This window comes from Ptychodera flava, chromosome 12 (assembly GCF_041260155.1).
Source record: "Ptychodera flava strain L36383 chromosome 12, AS_Pfla_20210202, whole genome shotgun sequence".
Lineage (NCBI taxonomy): Eukaryota > Metazoa > Hemichordata > Enteropneusta > Ptychoderidae > Ptychodera > Ptychodera flava.
Window position 1 is genome coordinate 37,501,687 of NC_091939.1, and position 12,758 is coordinate 37,514,444.

At 33.6% G+C, this 12,758-nt stretch overlaps 1 protein-coding gene across 50 annotated transcripts in view; it reads right to left on the bottom strand.

The window, feature by feature from the left end:
- Positions 1 to 584: 584 nt before the first annotated feature.
- Positions 585 to 12,758, bottom strand: part of LOC139145784 (RNA-binding protein Musashi homolog 2-like) — a 118,588-nt gene continuing 106,414 nt past the window's right edge. For 49 of the 50 annotated variants that reach the window (XM_070717113.1, XM_070717116.1, XM_070717106.1 and 46 more), the window contains one exon: positions 585 to 5,215. In XM_070717113.1, coding sequence (XP_070573214.1) covers positions 5,162 to 5,215 — 54 coding nt within the window. In that variant the 3' untranslated portion in view covers positions 585 to 5,161. The remainder of the gene's footprint in view (positions 5,216 to 12,758) is intronic. The other variant, XM_070717115.1, reaches the window with a different exon arrangement.

A 12,758-nucleotide genomic window follows, 5' to 3' on the forward strand; every position in this document is an offset into this window, starting at 1 on the left:
TAGCAAAGGGATGTTTCAACACAGTCCCTCTTAATTTTAGTAGGTCTGCCAATATGGTACAGTTCATGAACAATGAATGACAGGAAAGGACTCATAATCTGTTTCAGTTACTGCCACCACTCCTACACATAATACTATAGGTACACTGCATACAAATAGGTTAGAGATCATAGAAGCTCTGACTAATGCCAATATACTCCTGCACATTTGCAGGATTTCCCCATTTCTTACCTCATTTGCACATTTTTGACATTGACGTATTCACTTATACAACATCACATCTCAACCCCTGCATCTACCTGTACACCAAATACTGAGATGGTAGCTTTGGCGGTATGGGAGCTTGTGTGTGTGACAGACATACGTACATACATACAGACGCCACCGACTCACCATATAAGCTCTTTTTGGTATTTATATACATACCAAATATGAGCTTAAACAAAACCTCAGTTTGGTGAATGTAAAATACACTGCTACTTCTTTGCCCATTTCTGGCAAACATGTAATAGCTGGCTGTCTTATGCGACAGTTTTGTCAAAAATCATACATACCACACAAATTAAAAACAAATGCTCAAGACATATTTTTTATTATATACTTTTTTTTATTTTTTTGTGGTTTCCACATTCTTTAATGATCTTCTGTATTGTAAAGTTGCAATATATGTGTAAACATTGCCAAGAGTGAAAGTCATACGGTGATTTGACTTTTGACAAATCTTTACACCTAGGCTAACAGTTAATTCAGATCAAATACACCACACCCTGGATAAATTACTGCTTAAAAATCTAATATTCTATGCACATTTGTGAGCCTTTGTATGGATTATTGTACTTCAATGAAAATAAAAAATAGTCGTGCAATATACAACAGTGAAAATAACCAAAGTTACGTGATACCATGATAGGGGCTACCATGAAGGGATAACCAATAATAAAAAGTGCAAAAATATAGAAAGACATAATATTGGCAGTGACGGAGAGAAAGTTTGGAATAAAATGCCCCTTTGAAATCATTAGTTTTGGAGGAAAAGCTTGGTGTGATCTAGTTGATCTGAATCATTCTGGTTTACATGTTCTAAACTGTAAATAGCTAACTGTGGAAGAAACAAACAAAACAAACTATAATAAAAGAGAAAAGAAAAAAACAAATAAACCAATATAGAAGTGAATGAATTGAAGACTCCGGCTACCTTAAAAATCACTAACACAATTCAGTACTCTCTAGCTGATCTGAAATTACTTCATTCATAGTTTTAACTTACAATAGTCATTAATATGATCTGCTGTATTTTGTTCAGTATATGTACATATTAAGATTATTTTGTACAATTGAATTGTAAAAATTTCAAGCTCAAGGAACTGTTACTTTTTAAAATATCACAATAGTATGGTCACAATTCAGTCATGTGGTCAACAGATGAAGTTATTACTCAAACTACAACATCTTTTCAATGTATAAAAATTTACCCGTGTTCTTTCAGAGTGACTTTAAAGGTAGCATGAATCAACACTAGCAAGACAGACTGAAAAGTGTTCCCATTAAGTTTTTCTTGTCAAAATTGTCTGTACATTTATCTGTGATAAAAGCTTTGGTCAGTAAAAACCACAATGTGTTTTTGTATAGAGATAAGATACTGATGTAAAATCAAGAAACATGACTATTTGCCTCTACCAAACACTGACACTAGGAAGTCTATAGTTGGCAATCCATAACCCTTAATATCTACCCTACAATCAAATATACTCACAACATAGCCTTTATGCTATGTCCAACAACCAAGGCATTTACAGTTTTGCTTCAAATGAAAGAAATAAAGAAAACAGACGAGGGAAAAATAGAAATTATATAATCCCTGATTTTTTTCAGGGTTCTTTTTTTTAAAATCCTTTCTTTAAAGTTTTACAAGGATGGATGCACTGTGTATGTCACTATGACACTGCCATACACTGGCAAACAAACAAAAAAATGTCATAAGTTAGCTAGTTCTGTGGAGGATACCTTCCTAGTGCAATGACTTTACTGGAAAATATTGATACATTTCCATACTACCAACAGTCCTTCATAATACTACTATATTTACTAATACTAATACTTAATTACCTTAATTATTTATTAGCTAAAATATTTCATAATCACTACATTTAAGGCTTACATTTTATTATTATATATTATAATATGCTGTCACATGTGGTTTATCCAATACAGTTACAAAGTCCTTATAATATGAGAGACAATGCCATCATAAGCTGATACCTGTTCACTCAGGAAATAATGCTACACTTTCTTATAGTACAGAGTCTTATCTGACAAAAACCACATTTAGTACTGGTTTTGTTTCCTTCAGTGCTCGGAATCATGGTTTTGGTGCTTGAACTTACAGTGAATGCAACAGTCAAAGATATCATGTTGGATGCAAATCAACCTTTTGCACTACCTAAAGTTTTCTAGTTGCTCTTAGCAACAGTATAGATTGGCATTTGATATGACGACTTTAAAAAATATCAACTACTGTAACTAGATGACTTTGAGTCACATTAGTCCATTTTTCTAAGGTTAACTCCCAAGATTTGACATGCCATAATGCATTTGATGTGAAATAACCCTCCATGTTGACATGATTGCTTAACAACAGACTATCTACACCCTAAATACCACACACACTCTCTCACCTAAATAGAACTCTCTTCACATGGAAGAAGATTATTCATTTTCAGAATACAAGCTTTAGGTACCCTGATTTCCGGTGCTTGATTTATTGTCAAAAAGGAGTGACATCGGATAAAAAATTCAGCTTGAATTTGTCTTTTCCTATATTTTTCTTAAGAGAAGCAGCTGGAAAGCAAGCGGTATCCAGCATGGAAGTACATGCATCCAACTATATGCTGAGAAAAGCATTGATGACATTGTCTCTGTATTACTTGGATGTTGTGATACACAAACAATTAGCACAGGCACTGACACTCATGGAGACACAAAAATCACAAACAGAAACTGACAGCACTGTGGCAGAAAAACCTCACATTTCAGTACATGATAAAAACTACACAAGCCACCAATCTGTTTACTGTCCATTTACACAAGGCATTAAGTTTGTTCAAAAAATGACATTTTCACAAAGCAATATTCATTCAGAGAGAAACATTGTTCAAAGCATAGACATTACATTGAAATTCACGATACAATTTTCATTTTATTACAAGTCCCTGAAGGATTATGACATAATTTTTTTTTTCGAAATATTAGCACATAATCATATCTGCAGAGTTACCCGTCAAATTCTTGAATTTTTGCATCCATAATAAAGGCAGTTCAACTTCAGCCACTCTGGAAATTGGAGAATGTCACTTATAGAGGATTGTTTGACAATATAGATGAAATGCATCGTGCTGGCATCATGTTGGCATGTCCATACATAGTTGGCTCTGATTGGCTACTTGCAAGCATCAGGGCCATTTAGAAGTCAGACTCTGATTGGCTCATCATATCAAAGCCAGATATCACTGACCTTCATGACACGCTCCACCCCAAATAATGTCAACTTCACAGTAATTGTGCAAAATTAAAACTGCAAAAAAGGGCTTGTCAAACAAATTTTGAGTTCCTCTTTATTGTGTGGTGAAATGAATGATAAATTTGGCCGCTGATTTGACAGAGTGAGTTGGTATTGTAAAGTAGTACTGATATAAAATAAATATTGCAGCGGAAAATTGGACTACTTACAGATTGTAATGTATTGGTGTCAGTCAACAAACTGACAACACATTGCAGTTTCAAGAGAACTGCCAGACTGCCAGAGTACTATCTTTCTGATACAAGACTATAACTGGCACTACAATAGTTTTGCTAGTACAGCTTTATGGTCATTATCTGGGCTATCAATGTTTATTTTTACAAGTATCCATGAGTATCAGTACAAGTTGTGTTGTATATCCCACTATTTAAGTATGCCTTTGCCGTTTGCTAACAACTCAATACAGATATTAAACATCTAGAGAGTGTACACTCTGCTTCACCAAAAAGTAAACCATTCATAACAAACATTTAAATGTTTGTCAGTTTAAGTACTCCGCACTTATTGTCTCACATGAAGCACTGGCTTAACATATACTTTAAAACAGCATAGATATATTTAAAAATTTACATAGTTACATCCTGTCACAGTCAAGGTTTTTATGAACGACTGAGACTTTACATTGTGTGTGTTTATATATAAAGCCCATGTATGAGAAGCTTTAGGTTTCAAAATATACAGCTTCATTTTGTAGGCTTCATCACCACTACCTATCTTACAAAACTACATTGGATAACATAAGTAGTATATTGTTAAAAAGGTGGCTGCACGGATAAGACCATGTGTACAAAAAATAGAGAACCATTTCATTTCTTCAGGAATTCATGACTTTTTTCTAGGATTGTGAGAATTACAGTAATTTCAAGTATTTAAAATTGGTAAAATTCAGAGAAGCCATCGAAGATGAACTCAGAACAAAGGACTTACATATGCTAAACCTCTACCAATAAAACCCAATGATAATAGCGAGTAATAAAAATGTTATTCAATTATGACAGTCAGAAGGACTGTAAAAAAAACTAGTGAAACACTTCTAGCTAAAAAATTCTTACTTCTAAAAGCTAAATACAAAGAAAGTGAATATTAATTCCTTATCATTACCACCCCTTATTATACACAATGTGAATTATTGTTTTCAAATCAAGACAAATGAACAATCACCATCAGAAGGACAATTTGAGGCAACAATTTACACTTGTATTGTCTATATATATTTGAAAAGACTGAATGGAATTGAAAACTCATTTTACTGAAACCATATCTTTCTTCATGACTTGTTTCGAGCTTTTTATAGATTAACAAAAGAAACAATGATTGTACTCCAATGTTTAGGAACATGCATAAACTCATGAGTTAGTTTTACCCTGTCCACCTCAGGTTCCCATGTATGAGCCGCCCCAAATTTGAAAACGTGGGATTTGTTTGATACAGGGACTCTGGAGGTGGATGGTTAAAGAGCTTATTGTATTTTTTTGTTTTCGTTTAAAAATGGGCTGGGTAATTTGTATAGAAAAAGGCAGTGAGCTGACAAGAACATACTGATGTAAAAAGATGTATGGTAGCAGTCTCATGCTGCTTGAACCTTTAGAAATTCCGAGCCTGCATTGCTCCATAGCCACCAGTACTGCTAAAACCAGCCTGTTAAGAGAGAACAAAAATACATGGACAATTTCTCATTATATGCTCTATTGAACATGATTCAAGTTTTTTTGTAGTTGTGTATTAGCCAATCCAATATGGTTTGGCGCTGTCCTGTCACAGACACAACTCTTCAACTATCATGTTCATATTAAGTATTACTAGCAATGTCAGATATGTAAACCAGCTGTTAGCAATACTATCAATATTGTCTATTGACATGACATTAGAGATGACAACCAGGAGCGTGAACATTTATTATTGTAAACCAAACAGCCTTACACTTCAACACCTTTGTAAGCTTTGAATGGTGTTGATGGCACTGAATAAAATTTCTTGGAATCAAACAGTTTACAAAGAAACTGCAAAAGATGCAAATGATCGAATGTTTGTGTAAGTGAGTCAATGTGATCAATACGAATACATTTAATCTTTTTTCAACAATACTGCTAACAACCATGTTCTTTGAAAAACATGATGAATAGAATATTTGACAGTTTGTGCTTGTGTATTCCAGCACTGAAGCCCATTCATACACTTTCTGACAATTTTAGGGAATATTCAAAGGCTGAAAAATAGGTGAAATTTTGATTCTAAAAAGCCACTGCACGGTGTTAATGATCTTTCTATGGAGGTCTAAAGCAGAACAATTTACCTTGCCCTTGTGATAATGTAAAATCAAAACAAGTTCTTAACATGTACTCAAGATGATTGGCTTTGCAAACAAGTTCCTAACAAGTTGCAAACAAGTTAGCAATATTAAAGAAAACTTGATAGTTTTTTTATTTTTTCACTGAAAAGTTGAAATAATTGTGTCATTTTTCACATCAGAAATGCCATACTTATCAAGAGGATGGCATATTATTAAACTGCATACAACATGTCTTTGTCTGGAAAATAGATACATCCTGAAAAAGTATCTTTTACACAGGAATGTTTTCTCAAGCTGGTTTATTTTAATGCAATTATGAGTCACAAGAAAACTACTTAGCACGTCATGTTTCAGTTGGACTGGGCTTCAATCCTGTACAGAGCATTGTGACAAAGTAACATGGGTGATATTGAAATGTCTTTCTTATCATCTCACCAAGGTACTCTAATACCAAAATTGTGATCTTATTTGAGCAAGCTCCCCTGCATCACCAAGTCTGACATTAATGCATAGCAAGTTAGCAAATGTCACTGATAAATAATATGGCAGATTCTATGACAACAACAACAACAACAATGAATGGTATGAAAATGCCTGGATGCTTAGTTCTGTGCAAGCCTCTCCTTGTACGATTTAGGATGAAGTATGGAAATTACAATCTATAAATGGTATCTGCAAAGTTTCCACAAAAAGGTATGACATTGAATGAATCATAGACCCTTATATTTTTTTCAGGTTCAGTGAATGCATTGAGGAATACTACTGATCAAATGTCAAATGACCCGAGTAAAAAATACTACTGATTATAGTCTTTGTCAGAGGAACAGTTCTGCCTTGGTCAGCCTGGTATTCTTTTTGCAAAGGATTTCACAAACAAGTCTAGCACCATAAAGTCAAAATCACCATATAAGCTCTTTTTGATATTTATAGATATACCAAATTTGAGCTGACAATATACCTTATCAGCAACAGTCTGAGAAAGGAATGGGGTTCAATTGTGAATAGTATTATAGTTACCAACCTATCAGTCACTGGCTCATTCATCTAACTACCCTGGACAAATGATTTAATTTATACAGTACAATCAAACAAAACAGTGCCTGAAACATTTTAACCTTTACAAGTGGCCGATTATCATCAGGCATTGAACAATCTTTTATTTCTCTTAATATATATTTAAATTTTTAATTTTCAGCTTCAATGGTTGACTCAGACCTTATCACATTTTTGTATATTTAGGATTCATTTTCAGAGTATTGAGATAAATCAAAGTGGCTTAATTTCCTGTTCTGATTTGAAGGAATGTTGTGAAGCTGATAGTCATGCATTTTGATGCACTGTAAAACACTGTATCAGTCAGAGTCAAAAGTTGGTAGATGTACACACCAAGGTTTCACGGGCATTTGTCTGCTTTCCTTTATTGCCTGTACAGATTTACACTTGATAGACACACACAACTACACCAAATCAAAGACTTCGTCAAAAGCATCATTCGTATTGATCATTGATGTTTAAAAAATAGATTGATTCATATAATTTCAATCATGACCATGCATATGTGAATGGTCTTTTATGCAAGGTAGAAATTTGAAAAGGTAATTAAAAAGTGAGTTTGTGGTTGCTACAGCTCCTGAGTGACAGAGAACCAGATTATTACCATTCCATAAACAATCAACAATCAAACATGGACTGGTTGTCTTAAACCTTTTTCTCACATAAATTGCATTTCAGTAGATACAAAATTGCTATTTTCTTAAATTGAGAGATAATGTTCATAAAAACACTATCATCTGAAACTTTGCCTCTAAAATTTGCATATGCACAATTCATCACCATTTTCACAAATCTGAATGAAGGCTGTGCCTAATAACCTAATATCTATTTCACAGAGAAATAGATTTTTGACAAAAGACCAAACAAATTTCACCAAAAATATTCATAAGTATACACAAATACCACCAGTACTTAAAAGCCAAGAGAAGGCCATCTAAAGGCATTGGCAAATCAGGAAACGATCAAAATACCTAAGTTTTTTACTGAAATTGAGAAATAAAACCAAAATTATCAAAACGCAAATTTCATAATCATTTGACCAAAACTGAAAAAGGTTATTCTTGGGAATGAAAGAGCTACATTTCAAAGGTATTGGACACATTCTTTAAGAAGGTTTTAAAACAAAAAAGAGGAAAAATTAACAAAAGTTCCATGTAAATTTTTTGTTAATTTAAACAAATCTCATTTAAGGGATCTTAAGAACAACTTTACTACATTTTAATAGCAGTTGCCACCAGTGAAATTGCAAATGCCACAAAAATTGATGGATACTAGCTGACAGATGCCAAGAAAGGGTCACCTACTTGAAAAACTTTGTCTTTGACATAGGAGCTAACAATTGTGAAATCTAAGTATGCATATTTGATGATAACAAGAGATCTAAATGCATTAATGAGGCCATCCCTAGGATATCAAAAAATTAGTTTGCTATCAGGTTATTGAATTCAGAGGACATTTTTGAGGAAAATGTTCATCTTATGTCTTATGGTCGATAATTAACCTAGTGAGACTGAAATTGTAGCAAATGTGAAAAGGTCTGATGGAATTTATGTTGTGTTTGAATAAAACTATCACGTATTTTTCTCAAATTTGTCCTGCATTTCATTCATGGCGCAAATTTCTGTTAATTATGTTTCTTGAAAAAGCTGGAACTGTTGTAACAAACGGAACACAATGGTCTGTGCAACAGAATTTGTCTTTGAAATATCAACAGAGACTGACGTGTAGTCAACCATCCTCAAAGCATGATCCACTATCGCCTGTCATGCCACAGATCACTGAATAAATCTCCTATAAAAGATGAATTATCTGAATCCTGGAAAAGCAAGCTACAAAGTAGTCTTGATAAATTTCTTTATTGTTTAATACATCAATTTTGATGACTGATGGTGTAAAAATTCAACCGTTTTTCGAGTAGAGTTAATTCATCTTCATTACAAAACCTATCCATCAATATCCACTTTTACTTACTTGTACCAAACATGAATGCATGATTAATGCCTCCAACATTGTTGCATAATTCCAGCAAATGCTGAATATCTCCCTACAGTTTGAATTGAAAGCACCACACAGAAAGTTAGATGTGAATATTTGACTAGGAGAAGCTGAGTGGCTAGTTATTGAAATACTTACATATTATCAATAATCCCAAACTGATGAACAGTCACGAACTCTGCTACATGTTCATAACAGTGATTTCTATTGCATAGCGTTGGGGATTAGAAGCTGACTAATTGGTATTCTAAAAGAATCTCCTGAGAGCTGTCATTATAGCATTTCCTAGGTGATCTTCCAGAACACCTCACACTGGATATTTCTTCTTTATGAAGACAAACTGTTATCATTGCACATGTTGTCGAGGTTTAAAATCAATGACTTGATCCTTTCCATTGAACCACAGAAGTAAAACCATTTCTATTAAAAATACTTACAATAAAATTACAGACTGCATTTTATTTGCAAATCAAAGCTTTCCTATAATTTTGATTTATGTATTTATTTCCTGCTTTTTGCTTCAACTACAACTGCTGCACTCAGAGTGCACATACTAATCCACCTATGGTTTTCATGGCATTTTACCACACATACCACTGTCATAAAAAGCTGTCTAGCCAACAGCTATCCCTTGAAACAGGCCAAATAAAACAATCCAATGAGTAACATCACACTAATTAAAAACAACAAATACTACATTGACATGAAGTTCTTCTTTAACCTCATACAATATCGGTTGCTTTCTTGATCAAAAACTGGTTTAATCTGCTCACACAAATGTATGAAATACTGCTGTGTCAAGTAGTCAATTTCAGGCTGCCTTCATGTGCTAATGTAATTGAAAGCCTGTGCCATATATGCTCTGGAAAATATTAAGAAAAAGTCAAATTGACAATCTTGGTAAAATTGACAGTACAAGTCACTTTGCTATTTTGTCCTAATATATATTATATTGCACAGACATGTTCAGTCCGACTTTATAAATTTATTGACAAGCTCTGAGGCTACGCTGTTGTTTGTTTGACTTTGCCGTCAGTAACTACATTTGCATCACAGCTTTACTTAGATTGAAGTTTTGTTGTATATTTTTTCCATTGTTGAGGCAAACAGATTTACAAACTGGCTTAAGCCACATAGATTTTTCTCTTAATATTTTTTGTCCCTGAAGTAACATTGCCAAGTATAAAAGGTTTCCAATGATAAATAACTTGTTATTTTTTCTGCAAAGGGGCACTAGCAATCATCTCAAAATAGGACAAGGAAAGATGTTTGTTTGGACATATTTCATGAAGTCATACACGCTCATTTATTTTTCTCAGTACCATTGCAGTGGAGCAATGAAAGATTTGATTGTTTGACACACCAGACAAACATATATGAAGAGTGTGTATTAAATTTCAGCGGGGGTAAAGACTGGAATAAAAAGGAAATAGGTAGGTTTTTTTATCAGACTCTGTCTCTGAGAAAACAGTCATTTATTCTACGGCACTTGGATGGTCTGAGAGATAATTTCAAATACTGTTTTGAGATAAGTTTTGTTGCTGATACAAATTCTAATTTTACAACATTTTCAAAAGTTGCCTGATATAAAAATGATCTGTTTATACTGTAGTTATTTTGCTCCATGCATATTATGCCAGCTATCAATTTTAGATGTTTTTTTATTTGTCGTACATTGATTGATGAAAACTAGCTATCAATGTTTCTTAGTGACTCGGTTGACATGTTTGACCTGTCTTGATTTGTGGTTAAGTTATTGATTTTTGAGATACATGTTCACCTCTTAGGGCTACTGACATCACTATACATGACTTCACACATATTAATGTGATAAACTGCTATCTGACTTTGCTGAACCACTGTCTAATTGATCAACAACAAGAAAGTCTACTCTCTTGTCAGGTCAGGCTGTGCAACTCCTACACCCATTACTTTGTCCACATCTGTACCATCTATTAAGACATTTATTTCAGAGGATGACATTTTTTATGAATCTATTATTATTCCACTATAAGATTCCATATTGATGACTCCATGAAATTAGTCTTGCAATCCTTTCTTTCATTCATTTTCCATTTTTTGTTTTCATTTGGTTTTATTCAATTATTTCATTGATTTTTGCACCACCAATATTATTATAATTGACGTTTCAATTAAGGTAGTATGTGCAGTGAAACTGAAAGACTCAAAACTTTTCCTCAACGAAACTTTCGACGATCATCTTAGCAAATTAAGAATAAAAATCAGGGATCACCAAGCAAATTTTGGTACTAGACAAACAAATTACCTGACCTTAACCAATATTTGAAATTCAAAATGGCTGCCATCCCTATATCAACTCTATGGAGAAAATGGAATTTCTGATTTTCATAACACTAAGATTGAGAAAATTTAATTACTCCGAAGCTTCAAAATGAGTCCCACCATGAGGTAGACCAGAAAAGAATTTCAAAAATTTACAAGTTTGAATATCTGTCTCTGAGACACACTCTACATTAAAGATATACAGTCAACTGTAATCTAAATATGCCCATATATGGTCAAAGGGGCGTTCCTTATTATACAAAATGCCCATGCGAGGGCGCTGTTTGTAAAAAGCGGCCACCCGCTTAAAATCTATGATTGGTTAGATTTTCTCTTTCCATGGTAACTGTGGCAAAATTGGAACAGGTGACAGTATACCTTTACTTGGAGGCTACAATACTTCTAGGGTCATCTGATTGTCTACTAATTTCACCTATGCTAATGTAAATGAAGTGTAGACACTGAAGGTTGTCAATTTGAAGTTACAACTTAATTTACAAGTGTGTAATTTCAAAACAATATGATTTGAGGGAATAAAAAAGAGCCATATGTAAGGAATTAACTCCTGAATTTCAAATACAAAGTCAACTAAATTAACATGCATCATTAGAGTTTCACTATACTATTACCTTTGGTTTCATATGATATATACTGCAATCTTATCATTATTACATGATAAATTGGCCAATTTGTATTCTTGGTTACTAAGATTGACTGTCTTTTCACATGGCCTTCAAATACCAGACATTGTGAAGAATGTATGGAATTCTAATTTTAGCATGGAGAAAGAATGAAATTGTAGGTTCTTCAATCAATTATATGAACATTAAAATATGTAATCTTAATGTAATGTACATTACAAACAATAAAGGGACATTGTCATTGGCAAGATTTGGACATTAACATATTGCATTCCGATGCACTTGTCTTCAAGTATGTTCAAATACTACACATTCTATTGTTTAATTGAAATCTGGGTTAACTGCTATGTCATTGTTTACAGCATCAATAGGTTATAACAGGGTCAACATTCTTGGTTTTGTAATTGGCATCTTTGAACCTTGCTTGTAATTGTTTTTTTAGAAATCACAAACTTTTGGAAATACATCACATGGGACAGATGTGAAAGCCTGAGAGATTTCTAATGCAGCTGAGTGAGTGAAAGTCTTGCATTCAATTTGCAAATGTTTCTCCAGAGACTTGTAAGCATGGATGTCAGCAATGAGTGATGACAGGCGAGATACTCAACTCACTTGTAAGTGACAACTGACATAAGCTCTACAAAGTCACACATAACACTGCTGAAAATTCTGATGGTAATCTTTTAATATAGGGGCTACACTTAACTTCATGACTTTAACATGTGGCAGTAATTGGTAATTGCAAAGGTGCTGTGTTCAGAATGTGCCTCATTCCGCACTGTCATAGCCACATATGCTTTTATCCCTATGTAACAGCCATAGTTACTTTTAGTAACTATTGGAAAATTGTTCCATTAGTCCACAGCAAGACGCTTGGAGTGCAGGATTTTCAATGACT